General features: G+C 36.4%; 1 protein-coding gene across 1 annotated transcript in view; it reads left to right on the forward strand.

Moving 5' to 3' along the window:
- Nucleotides 1–23,338, forward strand: part of IL1RAPL1 (interleukin 1 receptor accessory protein like 1) — a gene marked incomplete at both ends in the record, with an annotated part of 599,615 nt that overhangs the window by 313,114 nt on the left and 263,163 nt on the right. The window contains 2 exons of the mRNA XM_079549852.1: nt 19,204–19,390; nt 20,851–21,004. Coding sequence (XP_079405978.1) covers nt 19,204–19,390; nt 20,851–21,004 — 341 coding nt within the window. The remainder of the gene's footprint in view (nt 1–19,203; nt 19,391–20,850; nt 21,005–23,338) is intronic.

Genomic DNA, 23,338 nt, shown 5'->3' on the forward strand with positions numbered 1-23,338 from the left:
TAATCTCAAGTATTTCTAAGTGAAGCATATCCACAATCTGGCCTTACCTTCCAACATGCATCTTGTTTGATTAATTGTACATATGTATGGTCTGAAAGACAAATATAGACAACAACAAATTCAGAAAACAACAATTTCTGCTATTAGATCATCCTAGCAATATAGTTTAGCTGCATAGTCTGAAATGTGAAGCAGCAGGAATAAGTAATAATCAAATATTTTGTTTCTATAGAGCCTCTGCATTACTGCAACAACTAATGCTCATATGCTAATAGTACTTATAGGTGCTTTTCTTGTTGCCTTTGTTTGCTTTGATTTGCTTATTTGCTTGGTTGTGCTTTTGTTCTTCTTGTTATTTCCCTTGTTTATTGTGAAAGAGTAAAATCACTAACAATTATAGTAAAAATGCAGTAGAAACTAAAAAATACATATGAAGCCAGGAGCACGATTATCATAGTATGTTTTCCTAAGAGTGTTTTTTATTCTGTGAAAACATCTTTGGTTTTGTAACTGTTTTCTTTTTGTAATTATAGACTGGATTGCTGTCATGCTAAAGCACTCTTGGGTAATACTGATGTTTATCAGAGCTATCATATGTTACAATTGATGTTTCTTTTTTACACCGCAGTATATTTGAATATATCCTTCAGTTCCAGCCTTCTTTTGTAAAGCCATTTTTTGGGTTTTTTAACTGTTATGAGGAATTATCTTAACCAACTTATTCATTACTAGATTCAAACATACATAAAACAGAAAGTATTCATTGTTCCACTTTAGGTACCATATTCTTTATTTCTGAGGCAATTAAAATTTCTATGTACATCCATACATATATTTATGTATTTCATTTAATAGCTATGTTGTCCTAATTTATGTATGAAGGGCTAATATTCAAAAAACAGCTACAATGAAAATGTTTAATACAATTTCAGAAAAAAAAAAATCTGTAATTCTATGGGATCCATACAGAACAAGCAAATAAATACTTAAGGGACTAATACTTCTGTCATCAGCGTGTCTTACAGAAGCATAGTAAATATGATGTTCTTGCCACTAACACAAACATTCACATCTATAAAGGAAAAATGTGCCTCTGTAGATTGAAGCCCATAGGACTTTTGCTACTGATCTCAATAGTATCAAGATTCTTTCATAAATTTCAACCAACAGAAGAAGCAAATGGAATATAATATGAAGACTTCAAAATCATGTTCCTCCAAAGCTTTGTGTTGCATTAGTTTTCACAATTCAGCAAAACCCTTTCCTTGCATGCTTTCCTTGGTGTAATACAAATTGTGCTTAGTCAAGATCTCAGCATTTCAGTGTTGCTCTCTATCTCCAAGTAATTGGAAATTGAAATATTCATGAGTTATTTTTCTGTTCCAAAAAGTAGAGGAAAGGGAAATGGATTGTACAGAAAGTTTCAGTTTTATGGAGTAACAGTTGCTGTTCCATAATTATCATAGAATCATAGTGTCCTTAGTGTTGGAAAGGACCTCTGACAGCCACCTAGTTCAACTCTTCTGCAATGAACAGAGGAAACCACAGCTATATCAGGTTGCCAAGGGCCCTCATCCAGCCTTACTTTGAAAGTCCTCAGGGACAGGGCATCAAGCATATCATTTAGTAACCTGTTCCAGTGCTTCATCACCCTTGCTGTAAAAGATTTTTTACATGTATGTAATCGAAACCTACCCTCTATGAGCTTGAAATCATTTCCTCTTGTTCTGTCACCACAGACTCACCCAAAGAATCTGTCCTCTTCTTTTATGTAGCTCCCCTTTAGATACTGAAAGGCTGCTAGCTGGTCATGTCGCAACCTTCTCTTCTCCAGGCTGAACAGCCCCAGCCCAGCTCTCTCAGCCTGTTCTTGTAGGAGAGGTGCTCCATTCCATGGATCATTTTTGTATCTCTTCTGTGGATGCGCTCCAACATGTCTATGTCTCTCCTGTACTGAGGACTCCACATCTGGATGCAGTACTCCAGGTGAGACTGGCCATGCTTCCTTTGAAATCTTCTGTCTTATGATGGAAGGTTTCCTATAACTATCACTGGTAAAAAGAAGCAAACAATCAACAAAAGAACCCAACAAAGCTCCTCAGATTTATTTCTGAAATGTTTCATAATGTTCTTTGTGTCTCTCCTCACAGTACTTTTTTTTTGTGGGTTTTTTTTTGGTGGCATTTATAGTTACAGTATCTCACAATGTCACCTGGCATTTGAATTAGTGTTTTATTTGTATTTTGTTCGTAATAGCTCCAAAACTGGTTACCTTAGAAGATAAATATCTCTATTATTTTCTTGGCCACAATGAAAGGAAATGTTTGGCAAATTTTTGAGACATAAGGAAGTTGTACTGATACTGCAGTGAATTCTGTAATGTCCAAAAATACATTTTGAAATACATTAAACTGTGTGTACAAAGAGAACCATAAATTTGAGAGAAAAGTCCAGAAGAAACATTACCACAAAACTGAACATTAAGCTATATTCACTAAAACAGAAGTTACATTTTTATGTTGCTTAGGAATATGCATAAGCTAATTATATATTTTGTATATATTTGCTGGAAATTTTTGGAAAACTATAGAAAATCAGTAGACAACAGTACTACCAGAGTGGTATGGATTCAAAATTAGTAATGACCATGCTCACAAATTATGGCCAATTTAATCAAAAGATGTCATTTTTTAAAATCACTTTGAATGGATTTTGAAGTCTTCAGATTGAATAGTACAGAAAGGACAACTAACCTTGTATAGAAAAACACAGAGAAAATTGATGTGAGTATTGTCCAGGAGAGGGAAGGACCAAGGGAGAAGAAGAGACAGGGAAAGACCTAGGTGGGAAATAAAGGTGACTTGGAACAAACCTGAGGCCTTTTTAGAGTGCCCCGTCCTTAAGAACTAGTTGAAAATCTTCAGTTTTAAAACAAATCTATTGGTACATTGCCTATTCCTCTTTGTGTGGTAAAGTTAGACAGCTTAGTGCCTAAAGGTGATCATAGAAGCATTGTTAAGGGTCAAGGGAGCATTGATTGGTGAGACACAACCATGAGCTGTGGGTGAAAAGCCACCCAGGGTAGTCATCTGAAGAGTCTCTGTGTCATAAAATAGGTATGTAGTCTGCTCCAAAAGTAATGTATTTTTTTTATTTGCGTAGAAACTACAACAGATACAAAAATCACAATAATTCTATTTGATTGAGCAAATTCTCAGCTACAAAACACTGTTTTTGAAGATAGTCATCACCATTCGCTATGCATTTTTGCCATCAATAAACAACAGCCTGCATGCTGCACTCAAAAATCTGCAGTGGCAGAGATGACCCACTGTTTCACAGCTGTTATGATGGTACCATTGCTAGGAAAGTGTTGCCCACAGAGACCATCTCTCATCAGCCCAAACAGATGGAACTTAGTAGGCAACAAATCCATACTATATAGTCAGTGTGGTAGTAGAATCCAGCTAAGATTAACAATGTGCTCCACAGCCTTAAAACTGGTGTAGGGTCCGGCATTAGTGTCTTGCAAGAGAAAAAGTGTCTTCTTCCACTTCTGATGCCATTTTGTCAGACTGCCACCTTGCTGCCATCTGTCACATGGCAACAAAATGTAACAGAATATGGATGGGAAGGTTCAGTGTCTACTGCCATGCCACCAACATCCGCCTCTGTTATCATGAGGCAACATAGTAAAGCAGGAGGCATTACTTTCTGAGCAGCCCTTGTACTTCAGGCTTGGGGATTTAAAGGACTCACTGTGGGATGCTGTAGGGAGTAGGGAAGCATTTTTGGATTATTTTAAAAAGTATGGTTAAAAGGAGGAGATGCGTTATGTTTTCTGGGAAAAACATTTAGAGGAAGAACAAAGATGAGAAAAAGATGAAGTGTAGGAATAAAGGAGGTAGTACAGAGTAAAAGAAAAGGCATAGATGGAAGAGGAGATAAAAGCTGTCCAGTATGCGGGCTGGTGAGGAGTACTCTTGTCTGAGCCCTGTAGTATCATAGAATCATTAAGATTGGTAAGACCTTTAACATCATCTAGTCCAATCATCGACTCGTCCTCACCATGCCCACTAGCCATGTCACAATCTCCACAGTTCTTGAACACCCCCAGGGATGGTGACTCTACCACCTCACTGGGAAGCCCATTTCAGTACATCACCACTCTTTCTGAGATTTTTTTTTCCCTCATATACTACCTGAACATCGCCTGGTGCAACTTAAGGCTATTGCCTCTTGTCCTATCACTGGTCACCTAAGAGAAGAGACCAGATGGTTAACCTCATTGTAAAATGGAATTAAATCAGTTGAGCAGGACTTTCCCTTCACAAACCTGTGTTGGCTATATTCTGCTACCTTACAATTTTTTTTTTAAATTTAGAAGTCAGTTATTTGATATAGTCAACTTTCAGGACACAATCTTTGAATGGGTAGTTTAAAAACAGATATTTTATTTTCTTCAAAAGCTGGAAGAACAAGCTCTTGTTTTTTGAAACATAAAACCGAATTGAGAATATTTATATTTTTTATTATTAAGTCTTACACTACATCAGGCACCCATGGGAGCAGCAGGCAGGTAAACAGGAGGGAGCTGTAAAAAGCCTAGGGAATGTGGAAATACAGTTGTGCCAGCCAAATGCATCGAGGTGTGTATTTACTTTAAAAGAACAGAGTTCTCTCCAAAATCAGAAAAAAAATGTTTGAGCCCTTTCTCCACTCAGCAACTAATGTATCTACCATGGCAACAGATTTCAAACTTAAATACATGTAGTATATTTATTGTTCTTACAAGATTAGCAATTATTTATCTTTCCTATATCATATTCACAACAGATGTTTTTCACCCTGTACAGTAATTATTTGTATTCTATTCTCATTAGTTTCACAGAGGAAAATGATGTGGCTACTGTATAGCAGCTTTTAGCATGAATAGCCTGGAGGATTTTGTTCTATAAATTTCTAATCACTGCATCATGGTAAAATGACATGGAGTAAGTGCAGAGTTGGGGCCAAATATCTACCTACGTACAGGGATTGACAGGCTAAAGTATTGCTCTGGAAGTCAGCATTAATTTCTCAGTCCCTTGCTTCCTGTAACACCAGTGCTGAGCTATGCCCAGCCAATAAAGGAGGAAGAGGCCCAGGAGGAAAAATGCCAAAGTGGTCTGCCAAAAATGAACGTGTTACTTGCCAAATGAGAGTTAGCCAACTTTTTTGGAGTTCTCATGGCTCCTTGGTCAGAAACGTAAAATGGCTGCATGGGGTTGCTTTTCTACTGCCGTGTTCCTGAGCACAGAACCTTTCCCTTTCCAAGCAGAGAGCTCCTGTAGCCTCCCCACAGATTTCCTGCACAATGTATAAGCTGATTGAGGACTTGGACAAGACTCATAAAATTGCCTTTCAGCCTAAATTTTCTTCTCAGTCTCAGAAAGTCACTAGTGTTCCTGTTCCTTCTCCTTCCTTTTATAAATTATGTTAAAGATATATTGCATATGTTTCCTTTCTACATAACCAGCAACATTCCTGAAATTATTGCAATACAACCTCCTCCAGCTAGAAGCAAACCCTGTGCCTTAGCTATTCCATCAGCAAGAAGATTATTTACTTCTTTTCAGCCCTGCTGTATGGAGCTGTTTAATGTGGAGCATTGGATACTCATTGCAGGACACCTAAAGCCAAGGGTGCTCAGTGTATCTGTAGTTGAGTAATACAGATGCGGCCAAGCAGCCTAACAGCAGAGTGCTTCTTTCTGTTCCTCATTTCACCTGTTTATCGTAGTATATAGACAGCAACCTCTGTCTTCTGCAAAAGGCTGCTCCCGGTGTATCTCTTCTATATATGTAGCTTGTATAAATCTTCTCAGATGAAAATCAGAGTAAATTTCCATTAATTTTAGTGACAGTGGGACTAAATATGCAACATTACCACTGACCCTACTGCTTTGAACTCAGAAAAGCTAAAGCCAAGGGTTTCAGTGTGGTTATTTGAATCTAATACCAGGTTCTGAATTGGTTCTGCAATGAAAACTGCATGAAAACTTCAAGCCAAAGTTGTTCATTGTCTTATGTAGCTCTTCTTTCACACTAAGTAAACAATCAGTCTGTGCAAGAAGCATGGGCAGGGCTTCCCTATGCACCCCCTTGCAGTGCATGCGCCACCCAGCCACCAGAACAGTCCCGAGTCCCTAATTCTCTGGCCTCTTGTTGCCTCCAGCATGTCTGCCTGCTGAGCTTAATGCTGGGGGCTGCAACAAGGGGGAGAGTACCAACCTCCATTATTCAAATCCAACTCTGTACTCCAAAGATTTGTATTTAGATATTACTTTCTAGAGAAGAGGCACTATAAAAGGGTGACCTTTTATGCAAATGTTGTCAAAAAGTAACGACAGTTCATCTGTCTAGTCCTATGTCTTTTTTTTTTTTTTTTTATGCAACACAACAACAGTTCTGAGAAACTGTATGTTCTATCTTCTTTTTATATGCTGTTTCTGTCTTCTCTGTGGCTGTGTTATCTACATTGAACAGGTGCTAGTGCACTTGAGGGAACCTAAACCTTCTCTGGCTGGCGAGTAGGTTAAGAAGCCTGAGCACTAGCAACTGAAGGGGCTGTGAGCCTCATGTGCTCAGGTGCAAGCAGCTGGAGAGGGTAGGGCACCTGGGAACAGCTCCTGGACTGGAGTTACCTGCAGTGTGAATTGATACTTCATTAGCAGACCTCAGAGTTGATCAGCCGTTGCAGGTGAACTGCCCAAGCTAGAACTGCAGTTTATGCAAATAATATACATTTATGTAGGCATCTGTCCTTGAGGTTGGATGTGCATATGGATGTGAATGTGAAGATGTGTATGTGTGCTCATCTTTTGCATACACATGCTCATCCTGGCTGCTGGATGAACATGAGGCACAGAGCAGCAGCAGCCTTTCATTTGCCTCGGTGCTGGGCTCAGCTGCCTCTAACAAAGACATTAAGAGTGGGAGAAGATACCATGTATCTGAACAAATGCAAAGAAAATAGCTATCTAACTCTAATTGTTTTAGTATTTAAATAGTTGCAAATAGATAAGAATTCATCCACGAAAAAATGTGGCAAAATATATAATTGATACAGAAATTTACAGATTCCCTTTGTTCTCCCCCAGTTTGAAAAAAAAAGTTGTTACTGAAATAGACTGCAAAAAGAATATTACGTAACAGACACTGGTGCATAAATGACAACACAAGTTAAATTTTCTATTCAGGTGTTTATATATTCACTCAATTCTCTACCAGCTATAGATACTAATGGCATTGTTCTGAGCCATGGAGACTTCATGAAGTGAATTGAGCCGCTATTCCTATGTTTAGATAGTAAGGAGCTTCGGTATGAAGTTAGGTCACAAGTAACAGCAAATGATTAAGCTGGCAGCATCAGACCAATTACAAACACTGCCTTGCTGCAGAATTGAGCAGCCAAACAAGCCAGTGTAGAGATTCTACTTTTCTGACAAATAAAGCTGAATTTTCTGTGAGACCACCAAGAAATAAGGCTCTCTCGCTGACTACTACCTCATATGCCTGTGCCAAACTGTACCAGTACAGACCATATGAAGACTGGGCCATGGTTCAAGTGAAAAAGAAGTGCAAGTGAATTTAAATAATCAGAAATATATTTAGATTTGCTCCATTTATCTTTCACATTTTAGTTGTGAATTAAAATCTACAAAGCAGGATTTATTTTGTCAAACTGAAAAAACATGCACTCTACATACAGCTTGAATTACGTAAAATTATTCAAAACCGTCTGGGCAGAAATGCTTTCATATATTCATATTGCTGCTATTCACATGGCTTTGGATTTTCATGTCTGGGTATTTTGGATGATTCATGCTTCCAAGTCTGAGAGGTAGCAGCAAGCTTCAGAACTAAAACAAGAAATGAAAATACATAGTTGTGGTGTCTGGCATCTTTCTGTGCTTTATCTTCATACATCTCTGTCTGTTGGGATAGCTGAAATCTGTAGCCTTTTTACTTTTCACCTCAGAGTTATTTTGGTTGCTGATAATTAAATGAAATGAAAGTATACAGTTTCATAAATCTGAAACTTGAAGCTGTGCTGACTTCACAAATTCTGACTGGGGCCTGCCAGTGAAGGTAGAAACATGGCTTTTCACAGCAATACGGTATGCAGCTGTCCTTGTTTTCATCAAGCAAAGAGAGGGAACAAGGGAGAAGCCTTTCAACATCTTCTTTATTTCCAATAAAGCTTTCAGTTTAGGAGTATAAAAGAAGGTGCATTGCATTTGCAAGAAGAATGATTTGCTGGTAAAAATGTTCCAGAATTTGATGACCTTCTGAGTCATCAACGTGTAGTAACGTAGTAACGTGTAGAACGTAGTAACACCCAATTGTTCCTGACATCAGAACATTGCATAGGCACAGCTGCTAGTTCATACACCAAAATGGTAGCCAGCATTTTAACAGCCTCTGGCTCTACATGGTTTTCTTTTGTTTGTTTTTGCTTTTGTTTTTTTTTCCCCATTTTATATCTGTTCATTCTCCTACTTTTTTTTTTTTTTTTTTTTTTAATGTATTTTATTTTACAGTTCTCAGCCCACCTCCTGCATGGGAAAATAAAATAAAAAATAAGGAATTCAACAAAACAAGACCAAAAAAACAACAGCTAGGAAACAAAGCATGGCTATCAGGTCAAGGGAGTAATCCTTCCCCTCTCCTCAGCACTGGTGGGGCCACTCCTGGACTGTCTAGTTTTGGGGCCCCCAGTACAAGAGACACAGCCATACTGGAAAGATTCAAGTGAAGGGTCATAAAGACAACCAAGGGACTGGAGCACTTGCCTTATAATGAGAGGCTGCTAGAGTTAGTGCTGTTCAGCTTAGAGAAAGCTCATTGAATTTATATAAATACCTTAAGAAAGAGTAAAAAGAGGATGGAGCCAGGCAGTTTTCAGTGGTACTCAGTATTAGGACAAGAGGCAGTATGCACAAACTGGAACACAGGATGTTTCATCTGAACATCAAGAAACAATTTTTATGCTGCGATTGACAGCACTGGCACAGTTACTCAGAGAGGTTGTAGGATCACTCCACTTGGAGATCTTCCAAAGCCACCTGGACATGGTCCCGGGAAAATGGCTGTGGACATTACAGCTTGGGCAGTGAACTTGGACTAGATGACCTCCAGAGGTCTCTCTCAACCTCAACCATTCTTTGTTTCTGTGTTTCTATAAATGGATCAAGTGGGAGGAATAATAAAACTCTTTGAAATCATCAGTTCCTAAGGAAGTATTAGTATTACATTTCTGCTATTCTGGCTTATGGTGCTAAATAAGGTTTTAACTATACTCTCCTTCATGATCACATAGATTCCAACAAAAGACTGAATTATGAGGTGATATATAGGGTTTTGTGCTAAGGTATTATCCTACTGTAATTGATGGAAACCAGAAACGATACTCATACGTCTCTTCATAATTCTGTTTCCTTGTTTCCTCTGGGAAAATATATCGATCTACTACAGAGAAAACATTCAGTGTCATTCTGACACTTTTTTGTTTTAGCACTTTCTGACTCACTGGCCCCAGATTTCTTCTCTAATGATCCCAGGAAATCTGAAATGAGTAGCTAACTTAGTACTACATTTGTAAGCTGCATTAAAAATATTCAGTATACTATTAAATGCAGACTAGTAGTGGTCCATATTGTATCACCATATATAGTCTATGAATTATAATGTCTTTTTGATTGACTTCGATCTTTTTAACCAGATCCAACATGTAATCCAATGTTGTGTTATTCCCTGAAGGACTTCACATATCACATATGTTCTTAGAAACTTGTTTTTATAATGTGGCTTTCCTCACAATACCTATAACGCATAGGTACAGTATTATATAAAAAGCTTCATGTAACTGTACATGACATATTTCTTATATTACATTCACATACTCTCTGTGATTAGTTTTACAGTTGCTGAAATCCCAACTATTCCTATATTACTGGTATATATATATACATATGTAAAGACACATACAGTGCATGAATATCTATTTTAATATTCCTAAGTTGTAGGAGCATGAGATCCTTTGTCTGAAATTTTGAAGAAATATATCTGTAAGTATGCTTTAACGTTAAGATTTTATTTATTTATTTATTTATTTATTTATTTTTATGGAGAGGTTGGTTAATTTTCTACAGTTGTTCTTCAATATAATTGTCGGCAAAAGTTTCTGGTTACGGTTATTGCCATAATTTTGTTCAAACACATTTTATTAAGAAATTGAGGTTTTATTAATTTAATGTGGAAATCAATGTCAAATTGATTCCAGATTGAAAGGGATAAGTTTCACTTAGATTGTAAAATAGTCAGATAATACAGAATGTTCAGTAATAAAAAAGTGTATATGCTTATTTTTTTCCTAACTCATAAAAAAAATCTTTAAGGTATTACTAGGATAAAAATATTAAATTCCCTTTCTAGAGACTGATTTCTATTTCATTTTTATTATCATGAACATCAATAAAAGGCTTTTCGCATCGGTCAGTAGTTCTCTTTTGCATAAGGAAAACATTATTCTAATAACAACTTTGTACTTCCACATTTTGATGGAAAAGGAAATACGGAATGGTACCAAACATGTTAGAAGTTATAACGTATAAACTTTATGCTTTCAAGGATAGAAAACACTAAGAAAGATCAATATTTCCTGTTGTGGCTAATTTGAACATATTAAAATAAATATCTTGCAGAGCATTGTTATTCGAATAGTCCTGGAAGCTTGTGTGAATTGACTGATTTCATAATACCGAGCACATAATTAAGAGACCCTTGAGTATAGAAATCAGTGCTTATGTAATTCAATTGAGGTCAAAAGCAGTTTTCGAACTGGGCTGGCCCTCTGGGTTGTGGAAACTGGAGATAATTCCAAAAGTGCAGTGGAAAATTTCAGACGGCAGCTGTCTGTCTCCTTTCACGTTTCCTCTCTCTTTCTCTGCTCCCTTACTACTAAACCAGGTCTGTTGGCTCTGGAAGCTTTGTGAAAATTGCAATTTGTGATTTCAGCTAACAGAGTGAGAGCCAGCCATTCCTGATCTTGGATCAAAAAACATCAGCAACAATAGAAAAAGATTAACCTTAACTTTGTGTAGAAAGTTTGAAGTGCTTTCCTGAAAAATGGTTTGAAAGCCACAAACTGCTGAAGGTATCAAACTCCACTGTGGAGAGGACGTAACTAGGTGGTAAAAGTTCTGGCTGCAGTATGATGCCTTGGCCTTCCTCTCTTATTATGTGGTCGAAGGCTTAAAGCACATCCTCAAACAATCCCACATCTGTCTAAAGGCAGGAGGTTTTCCCTTAAATGGAATCAACCATTTATAAAAAGTGGGTATTGTTACAAGTGGCCGGGTTTACATAATGTAATTTAAACTACTGTGAAGAAAAGACATTTCAAGATCTTCTTTTTAAATGCAAATTTCTTGAAGAGTTGGAAATAAGGTAACATTCCCAACACATCTTGTATGATTAGGGGAAACATAAAGAGATAGTGTTTGTTTTTTTTTTTTTTTTTTTTTGTTCCTGTTTGCTTTCTGCAGTTTCTTTGCCTGGGTAAATAGCAAAATGCTGTACTAAACTTGGTATAAATAACTAACTTCTCAATGCAGAGCTTGATATTTTTCTAAAAATGATACTGACAGGGCAAAAAATGAATTTGCTGTTATGGTGTAGGTTGAAGGAAAATATCTGTTCTGCAACAAGTTAATTTCCTGTTAAGTCATTTTAATTAATATACTCTTCAGTAAGCCAGTATCATGGCAGGCTGTGTACCTCAAGTATAAACATTCCCTTCAAATGAAGGAGAAGTTAAAGGTATGCACAGGATTGTCAGGGCAATCCCAGATCTGAGTACAAACTGGGAGATGAACTCATTGCAAGCAGCTGTGCTGTGAAGGACTTGGGTGTCCCAATGGACATAAAGCTGAACATGAGCCAGAGTGTGTTCTTGCAACCCAGAAGGCCAACAGTATCCTGCACTGCATTAAAAGAGGGGTGTCAAAAGTGAAAGGGAGGGGACTTTCCCCCTCTGTTCTGCCCTCATGAGGCCCCAGATGGCATACAGCATCCAGGCCTAGGACTCCCAGTACAAGAAGGATTTGAAACTGTTGGAGAAATCCAGAGGATATCAGAGGGCTGGACCACTTCTCCCATGAAGAGAGATTGAGGGAGACGGGCTTGTTCAGTCTGGAAAAGAGAAGGTTCTTCTCACTGAGTCACCTCATTGTGGTAGTCCTTTTAGGTAGTCCTTTTAGGGAGCTTATGAAAAGGAGAGAGACCAACTTTTTACACAAGCAGATGGTGATAAGACAAAGGTGAATGGTTTTAAGCTAAAAGAGGAGATTTAGATACCAAGAGGTAACTATTTATTCAGAAGATGGTGGAAGCAGTGGCACAGGCTGCCCAGAGAAGAAGATGGTGTCTCATCCCTGGAGGCACTCAAAGTCAGGTTGGATGGAGCCCTGGGCAGCCTGAGTTGGTGGGGGGCAGCACTGCCCACAGCAGGCGGTTTGGACTAAGTGATCTTTAAGGTCATAACCCAAACCTTTTTATGATTCTATAATTCTCTGATATACAAAGAATGTAGCCTGTTGTTTTATATGAAAAGAGTTAGTGGACATTGCTGCATTTGATTGGTTTTCTTATTACTCTATGATTCTTGGAGCAGTTGGAGCTGCAGAAAGATGTTTTAGCCCCAGATTATCAATGTCAAGATCAACAGAGGTCTATTTTCCCTCTCAACTGCTATTTCAAATGCTGCCATTTTTTACTAAATGAAGACAGTGTCATCCTACATACCTCAGATGGAATTTGATTCTTCACATAGAAAGCAATTTGTGGCTATACTGTTCACAACAAAACAAAATAAGAGCTGGCTTAACATTTAGGGAGGAAGTGGAGATAACTTTCCAAAGAGCATGTTTTTTCTAGTCTCAAGAACCGTAGGTTTTCTGTATAAGCTATACTCCCCTGAACTGACTTCCTGGTGAAGTGAATGCATGCTAAAACACCAGAGTGGACAATGAACTGGTAGAGTCCCAGTTTTCCAATTTCTGTGAGAAAAAGAAGTGATGAAGGATAATGCTGCCCTGGGGAACACTAAACTGTATGGATTCACAGCAGAGTTCTAACTAGTGAGGCTGAAGGCAATTTTGCTAATTACCTGTTTGTATTTATAACCAGTGCTGGAAAGAAGAGCAGTTTTATAAAAGTAACTCATCTAGACGTATTAAGAGATTTCTTTTTTTTATAAAGGAATCAGGCTGTAAGTACCTTTTAGGCAGTTCATTCAAATGCAATGTCTATATTTTACAAATTTAAATTTAGACAAGCTATTATTCTGTGTGTTCTCTTATCTGTTTCTCCCCTTGTGTCTCCTATTCCTCCTCCTCCTTTTTTTTTTTCTCTCTGAAAAGTTACCCACTAATTTAATTTTGTTCAGAGAAATTGGATTTAAATTGATTTGCTGTCTTAAAGAAAAATCTCATTTTATCTTGCTTCCTATTGCTGTATTATGTGTAAGATCTGAATTTTTCTGTGTTTGAGAACCTGTTGGATGAAATAAGTAAATGAAAAGATTTACTTATATATGGGAACAGGTACAAGTGATTTTTGCACTTCTCTTGAACATTTGTGACTAGGTCATCAACACTTCTGATTACTTCGTTCAGAAAAAATAAAAACAACTGACTGTATCATGTGATCAGCAAGTAGACTGATCTGAGATTAGACATGATGGAAAAATATTTGTTTCTCAATACTAACTGACTTTTCCTATCCCAGAGGCACTTGACTACTACAAGAGAAATTTATAAATCAGTAGGTGCTCCACATTGTTGCTTTAGGCTCCTTGAAATACTGTGGTCCTACAGAAATGTATCACATAAAAGAGAATTAAAGTTAGTATAAATTTTTGTGTGTGTGGAAAAGTTATTAGTAACAATCTAGCATTTGAAGTTAATTCAGATGAAATAGAGCTGTTACTGCTTTAAATTTGTGAACACATTTGCTAATATGGTACAGCTATCACTAGTCAGAGGTACTTGTTGGAACAAAGCCTTTTAGGGATGTTAGCAACTGCTAGTATTCTGCAATGATTGTATTCTTTATTCTTCTGTATCAATAATGAACTAAGGTCTATTTAGATTAATTGCTCTTTCTTTTATTCCAAGCCACCTGGTTGTCTCTCATATATTAGCAGTAATGAATATTCAAAATTGTTATATCTGTGAGACTTTCTGCACTTCTACTACCTCCAGCTTTTCTTTAGTTTCTTTCTACAGTGGCAATTATATTGGCTTTTAATTTAATTTGCTGTATTATAACATATTATAACATAGTTGTTTACAAGATAGAATATAACAACAGGGATTGAGTACAATGCAGGGGCACAAAGATGATGTGAGGCCTGGAACATCTCCCATATGAGGAAAGACTGAGAGACCTGAGACTGTTCAGACTAAAGAAGAGAAGGATGAGATGGGAATCTCATGATTGTGAACATCTGAAGGAGTCAAGTCAATGGGGGCAGACTCTTTAGTGCCATGCAGTATAGAACAAGGGGCAACAGGCAGAAACTGAAACACAGGAAGTTCCATTCAAACAGAAAAAAATAACTTTGTGGTCAGAGTGACAGAGCACCAGAACAGGCTGCCCAGAGAGGTTGTGGACTATCCTTCTATGTAAATATTCAAGACTTGTCTGGATGCCTTCCTGTGCAACATATTGGAAGGAACCTGCTTTCTCAGGGGTTTAACTTGATCTCTAGAGGTCCTTCCCTATCCCTATGATTCTGTGGTTGTGTGAATTAAAATGTGTGTATTGTTTTTCTTTCCTAATGTAAAAATTTGTTGTATTTTCACATTGTGTAGTTGCATTTCTGTATTGAATTAACTGCTACCACATTGGTTTAAGTACAGAGTAATACACATGTAAACATATATCTGAAATTAATATATTTTATAAAAACAACCAAACCTTTTGACTTAATGCAAAGAGGGCCTTACAAATCCATGTCAAACTATGGAGAAATCTCTATCATATTTTATGACATATGTTTTGTACATCAGTAAAGTAGGTGACTGAATATCTTCTTACTCATAATAAAGAAGTTTGTCTTGTAGACAAAAGCAAGGATATATATACAGTTCTAGTATACTCTCTGCAGTGTATTCATAACTTCTGAGATTTTTATTGCCTGAATTTTATCTAAGTAGCTGTTATATAGATTAGAAGTTTTGAAATGTAGCTGAGTGGTGCTAAAGGTTCACAAATTGGACCACACTGGAGAATGAAAGGAAGAAAATAGTTCGTTGCATTTGCTCTTAATAGGGAATGTAAAAGTGCTTCCAGTGATTTATAAAATTTTCTTAAACTCATGATATAGGATTTTTTATTTGCTTGTTAAATACAGTTCCTCTAGAAAGAGACATACAGAAAATTTCCTGAACTCTAACACACTAGCATTTTGACCCTCTTCAGTATGCATGCTTGCCAGAGGGATCTGCTGTGTGCTGCAGTTTCTGAGAGCTGAAAGGCTTCACACATACTGCATCCATTATACTCCAAATGTAATCAGCAAACTCACCTCGTCTTTCTCCTTTTAGTTTCCACCTAGGGACTGTTTCAGTTTTCTCTCTTTTTCTGTTATGTGAGCCCATTAACTTTATTTTCTTTGCTCATATTGTTGTGTTATTCTGGCTTTCGTACAACTCTTTTTGAGTTCTATTTCATCCCAATAGTTTTGGTTTCTGACAGAGTAGTTGGTATTTAGAGTCTCTGAAGAAAACTCTGTGCCTCTTAGGGGCATGCAGAGTGTTAGGTTCCTTGAATGATAACTTTGGGCAATTGAGAGAAAATTCTGCTAGGGAACTTAGCTACAAACTATCCCTCCAAATTATTTCACTACCATACACACCTGACAGGTGAGTACATAAGTTCAACTCTGTGCTTCTGTGTACAGGAGACAGGTGTACGTCAAACACACACTTCATTAAGTCATTAAATAAAACCATCCTCACAAGATAACAAAATCAAAGAATGGCTGATGTCAGAAAGGGCCTCTATGGATCATCTTGTTCAACTGCACCTCTTATGCAGGACCATCTAGAGCTAGTTGCTCAAGTCTAGGTCCTGATAACTTTTGAAAATCTCCAAGGAGAGGGACTCCACAACCTCTCTGGGCAGTTGTGCCAGTGTTCAGTCACTCTCAGAATAACTGATTCATGGAGTTGTTTCTCCCTCAGTGTAGGACTTTACATTTCTCCTTGTTATCTTCATGAAGTTCCTGTAAACTCTTTTCTCTAGCCTGTTGAGATCCCTGTGGATAGCAGCACAATCCTCTGGTTTATCTGCCACTTTTCCCAGTTCTATGTTATCTGAAAACTTGCTGAGAGTACACTTCACCCTATCATCCAGAACATTAATGAAGATGTCAAATAGGACTGTACCCAGAATTGATCCTTAGGGTACACTTCTAGCTATTGGCCTCCAAACAGGTTTTGTGCCACTGATTACTACCTTCTGTGTCCTTTCCATTCAGCCAGTTTTCGGTCCCTCTCACTGTTTGCTCATCTGTCCCCTACATCAACAGCTTCTCATCAAAGATCTTCAAGGAGACAGTGTCAAAAGCCTTACTAAGATCTAAGTAGACAATATCTACTGCTTCTCTCATCTGCCATGCCAGTCTTCCATCATAGATTATCAAGCTGGTAAAACATGACTTCTCCTCGGTGAATCCATATTGACTACTCACTGTCTTTTTCTTATCCTTCATGTGCCTGGAAATTGTTTCCAGGACTTGTTGCTCCATCATATTCCCAGGGACTGAACTGAGACTTACAAGCTGTTGTTTAACCAGGCAGCAGCTATGTACCACACAGCTGTTCACTCACTCCTCCCCAGTGGAAATGAAGAGAGAATTGGAAATTATTAGAGGCATCCCAGCATGTTGACAGCCTGACAGGGATTTGGGGGAACATCATTTGGGGGAACAGCGACTTTAAACAGTCAGAGATATTCTTCTTTTATAGAACCAGCATCCTAAATTACATGTAGTAAAGGGTTTTCTGTTGCAATGAAAACTTGAATGTTCCTCAGAAAGATTTCTGACTCTAGCCACTATTGCCATTATTGAAGAAAAGTGATTTAAGCAAACCACAGAAATTAGAGTATTAGGCCATTTTCCTCTGAACAGTGAAGAAAAACAATAAATATATATTTGGGTTTTTTTGCTTGGTTCTTTAGAGAAATGGAATTACTCTTAAATGTTTGCCTGATTGTTTTCCAAGATCCTTCTAGAAATTCTAAAATCATGAGGTAATATTTATTTGTGATTATATTTATGTCAGTATTTGAATGTGAAATTAGCTAGTCAGTACTTCCCTATGTATTACTCACAGTCATCCAATTGTGTACTCTTTTCTCAGCCAAGAGATTGATGGGTAGTTTACACTTTCTTCCTGTTTCCAAGGGATAGGTTTGTCAAGACAACGAAAAGAGATCATTTGGGAAAAAACTGATTTAGGTGACTTTAAATGAGTTTTTCAAGCCACAGATAAATACTCCAAGGAGAATCTTTCTGGAGTAATGTAATGTACAGTACTAAAAATGTTTTCATTGACATACTGGATGGTTTTGAATTGCATGTACAGGTAAAAGTGGTGACTTGCTCTTGAGCAGCTTAAAACTAGCAAGAGTGATCCATATTCAATGGATACATTCTTTGCTTTGCAACACGCTTAAACAATATTCAGTTTAAACGGATGGGTTCTTGAATGAAGTAATGAATTATAACTTTATTATAAAGAAGCAGGCTTGTGATTGATTTTCTTAATTTTCTTGATTGTCCATAAATTAGCTGGATATCTAAGGTCATTTCATTCCAGAATTTACATTTCTAAGAATATTTTACAATTTCCTAGTTACTTTTATCTTTCTTCTTACATCTGTGTTTTCTCTAGAAAATTGGACTATAGAGGTTTTTTTCTAATGAAGTTTTTCATTCTTATTCTCTGTTCTTAAGCATTTCTGTCACCTCTCCTATAAAAGAAAAAGGAGTCATATTAGGAATCTAAAGAAAATGAGAAAAAAAATCACCATCTTTGACATCCTGCCATTTCTGAGACACATAAGATTGTTGTAAGTCAGCAGTCAGCTCACAGAGTCTGAGAATGGAAATAAGAAGAGTGTTTTCTCACTGCTCTCTGCAGGATCCTCTTTCAGCAGATCAGGGGTCAAATGCATTTACAAAACAGCAAGAGATAAATCTTTCATTGTTTTACTGTATTCCTGAGGAGTATCAACTTTACAGACCCACTTGCTGCCCACTTGGAAACCCAAATGCAAAAAAACTAAACTAAACTAAATTAAAATTAAATTTAAAAAAAAAAAAAAAGCCTTTCATGTAATTTTGTCTTTGAGACTAATTAAAGTGCATAATGAAATGTGGGAAGCAAAAAATTTTCCCTAGTTTCTAGCTGTCTGATGTGTCAGCAGCAGGGGAGGTAATGAATTTCAGGATGGAGCCCAAACTGATGATAGTTTCTGGTAATGCAGGAGTAACATTTTGGCCTTGGAGTGTGGGGAATGCAGGATAAGCTAAACAATTCAGCAGTCTGTTAGCTTAAAACAATCTTTATTCTCTAATTGGAAGGATCATAAGATTCATTTTAGTAAAGGTTGCAAAAACAGTTACCTATTCCACCTGAACGTATGCTCTAATCTGCCAAGCAGACATCTCATGGTGCTGTGCAAAAGTTTCCCTTTTGTCCTATGGCATTATCTGTTCATCCCCAAGAAAGTGTTGTAATGGTTTCAGTCAGCATATTTGTTATCTGCTATCACTGGTGAATTCTTGGAGATTTTATTGCATATGTTCTTTTGCTGTTGTCCTCAAATATCCAGTTAGGGCAGTAATGTCAGAAGGAGTTTAAAATGGAAACAGAAACCCTCAGTCATAGAATAAGGCTGACACATTCTAAAAATTGTGTAGTTAGTGGTAAAATTACCATGATGAGCTGCAGAATACGTAGAAAATACAGTGTTTGGTTTTCTATCTGTTGCTTGGGATGAAAATTATGACTTAAAATCAATAGCATGTACATCGGCATTTTTTTCATTTCAGACTTTTATTTCTATTTTTATTGCATTTCAGAAACTCAACTTACTGTATGAAGGTGTCCATTTCGCTGACGGTGGGTGAAAATGACACTGGACTCTGCTACAATTCAAAGATGAAATATTTTGAAAAAGCTGAACTTAGCAAAAGCAAGGAAATCTCATGTCCTGAAATAGAGGACTTTTTGTTTCCATTTAGGGAGCCTGAGATTCTGTGGTACAAGGTAAGGAATTCAAAAAGTTTTTGCCTTTCACCAGTATGCTGTCAATATTCTATTGATTTTCATGATCTAAATACTATGTGAAACTTTCACTGTTTTAGACTTTCTTAAGAGCAGGCAGAATGAAAGATACAAAAGAATGAGCTAGTCCCTCTTAGATGAAGAGGGACTCCGCTGCTTCCTTTGATAAATTTTAGGTCTGCAAACAAGTTCTGGTAACAAAGGAGATAAAGAATAAAAGTGTTATAGATCCAGTTTGGCTTGATGTTAAAGAAAAGCCATAAGAGCTGCATATACAGCAACTGATTGTGCTGTATTAGAAGAAGCACTTAAGGATATTTCTGGAAACTTCAACATAAAATCTGTTTAGAAAAATGGGAATTGAATAACTATGTGCACATTTGTCTGAATGAATGAGTCATTTAGCAGCATAAAACCCAAAACTTTTAAAAAATTGATCTGATACGTTAGAGTTTACTTGGAATTACCAGAGATTTGGTCATCGGTACCTTTATTTCAATATTGTGTTCTTATTATCAGATTGTTACTTAAGGGTCAAGTCCCAGGAAAGGTGTTGCCTGTCGGTGGCTCACAAGAGCCTTGCAGAGCAGTCTCTTGAGTTCTGGATTTCTTGCAGTTAGCAGGAAATACTCAGTGCCTTTCTGCTATAACGCATACAATTTAACACCACTGAACAGTTTAGTAAATCTGAAAATTAGGTTAGGTATATTGTGTAGCATGCTCTGTGTAGTAGAATGTTCTGGTACCACTATATGCTGATATGCATTCTAACTATGTTTTAAAAGTCTGATAATTCACTAAGTATAGTGCACAAGCATGTGTTATCTAATAAACAAAAACTTGTAATCTAGAAAGTTTCTGGCTAAATTTACTAGCAGCATATCTAAGAGGTATGTAACCAACTATTCACTTATATTTATCTTGGATTTCGTGTGTGTAATACAATACATACCTGAAGATGTATCAAATTTAAAACTGTATCTGGCTTCTAAAAATATCTCAAAAGATATTTGATTTGTACAAGTCATTTACAGCATTTATATGAACAAGTTGTAACATACTCTCATTTTGTTTAAATAAAAGGAGAAAATTTTCTTTGCAATCTCTAGCTACTTGTGATATAATGGTCATGGATTACATACATAAAGGTAATGGCAAATAATTAAATGAAATAGGAGACCCCCGATCAAAAATAAAAGCAAAACTACCAAATAAATAAAATCCTTTTTTGTTTTGAGAATGAGAAAAACATGTTAGTTGATAAAATTTTCAGTATTTTTTTCTTTTAAAATTTTACTTAACTGAACTGTATTTTGAGATATTTAATGTACGTAAAGTTCGTAACTACTTCTTGTCTGGCTTTCCTTTCTTTGAGCGGCATTATCAACAGTGGTTTGAGTGTAAGAACGTAGTCACTGAATTGTTATGTTATCTTTAAACAGGAATGCAAGTCAAAGACATGGAGATCAAGTATTGGGTTTATAAAGGACACTCTTGTCATTCGGGAAGTTAGAGAGGATGACATTGGAAATTACACTTGTGAGGTAAAATATGGCATCTTTGTTGTCAGAAGAACTACGGAATTAACAGTTACAGGTAATCACAGGCTCTTACTACATCTTATATGTAGAAAAAAATGTATAATTTTGTGATTAAACAAACCTAACCATTCTGTGATTCTGTAATTTGAGTTGTCTGTATTTGAATCATTCTACCTACATAAGCCACTCTTGTTCAAAACTTTGCTGAGTGTGTGAATGGCTGATACATCAAAGTTATCCTGAACAGAATAGTATGTGCAACGTGATTAAATCTGAGTTTTGATGTACTGCAAAAGCTTCTGGATAGGTCATGTTTTTGAGTGGGAAATGTGAATAAGGATAACCAAAAAATAAGATCATTAAAGTCATCATACTTTTCCTTGTGGTTAAAAGCCTTAGCACATAAGAATCTCTGTAGCTCCAACCCAACTACAGCAGCTCTGATTGCCTTGGGGCATGAGGTGAGCTGTAGGTGTAAACCAATATCCCCGAAAGATCTGTGTAGCAAGGTAGTATAAATGTAGGTGTAGCATTTTTTCACTGGTGTTCTTTCCCAGCTTTCTATGATTTATAATTCAAGGACTTCCTGATCTCAGTTGTCAATTAACTTATTTTCCATTAGTCCAGTTATTTTTTTAATTATTTATTCTCAGATTTAAAATTATTGTGAGGTATCAAGTTCCAGTAATTATGTAACATAAATAAATTGTATCAACTCACAAGCAGCGACTGAATGAGATGCATTTAATATTATCTCTATTTAAGACTACCTTACCAATATGTAAAATCCTTCGTAGCTGAAAATATGCATCATAGTAGTAATGTGCACTACAGAATTATATGAAGAACATTAGCTTTTAAATTCCTTACTACACCACAAACCTCATTTTTTCAAACAGAGAAAGAGTATATGTGTATTTTTAAGTAAGGTAGAGAATTAACTTCTAGAATTATGGGATGGTATTGGAACACAGGAAAACATCACAGTCAATACAGCATAGTGAAGTTCTATAGAATCTTCCCTGAAAAAAGGGCAGAAAATGTATATGCCTGGGAAACTGAATGTGAAATAAATTTGTGTGGTTCACAAAGATGCTTGCAGATATAAGCACTTGCTTGAAGTATCAAAAAAAAAAAAAAAAAAAAAACAGGAAACAAATCTTAGAGAAGGATTTTATGGGCTATTGTTGACTATTTAAATAGTTAAATTAGTAATCACAGTTATGATATGTAATAATTTCTTTGTATGGTAAAAAGTTTGCTTTTGTGGTGAAAAGTTTGCTCTTTGTTTTGATGTATCCCATTTACTCTACAATATCAGAAATTAAAGTGAATTATGGTTTGCAATTTTCTTCCATTAGATCAGTCTGGAAATCATATTGTTTATGTTGTTTTGAGAGAATTCTGGTGATCAATCATGTTTATTTAAGTTCAGTATCCAGGATCTCTTCATAATTTTTCCATTGTATGGAATTGATTTATTTCGTCAGTACAGACAGGCAATTACTGCTCAGTGATTAAGCTCATGGTAAACATCCATATCCATATAGAGTCCTCAAGAATTTGATTTACACCAGAATGAGGTTGTCAATTACTTCTGCAATATATGATGTGTAGACTAAAAGAGTACATATTTTTTCAGTCTTCAAGTTAATCTTCTGTCTCTGCAATTAGTGCTCCACTGCCCAGCAGTATTTCAAGCAGACTTAAGTCTGAGAAAATGGAGGAAAAAAAAGCATTGCAACTAGATGTTGCTATCTGTAATAATAGTTTCAAAAAAATAATTCAGCCCTTTTGGTGTAGGTAGGAGTTCAGTGATTAATGTTTAACTAGATAGAGACAGAAAGAGACTTGGCTGATTTTGATGTGTTAAAAATAAGTGAATGCATAATGACAGAATTATATAGTTTCCATCGTGCAAATCCTGGCAAATTTAAAGACAACCTCCACAGAAGTAAACTACTCAAATAGCATTGTAGTTCTTCATACCATTTTTATAATATTATGGGATGAACTGTATAGTAGGTTTTCCTCTGTAGTACAGATTTAGTAAAATTTAGTAAGTAACTTTATAGAAGAGATTCAGGTCTTACATGCTTGCCTTATGCTTTGTCTCTGTGCTGAAATACAATTTGAATTGCACTGGAAATACGTTGAGGAGTGTACAGTATAAGTGGATTTTAAAATTTATTAAAGAAAGAAGAAAACTTGTTAATGGCAGCAATGTTGCACTAGCATTTATAAATAATACACAGTATCTTCAAACATCGCATACCTGTTCCTTACCAAAAGTATACACTTAAATTCCATTCCAAAATATGATTTCTTCTTACCATATGCATCTTTCAGATTTTTTTTTGTTATTATTCTTTTTTGTTTGTTTGTTTGC

This window comes from Tetrao urogallus, assembly GCF_951394365.1.
Source record: "Tetrao urogallus genome assembly, chromosome: 1".
NCBI classification, from domain to species: Eukaryota; Metazoa; Chordata; class Aves; order Galliformes; family Phasianidae; genus Tetrao; species Tetrao urogallus.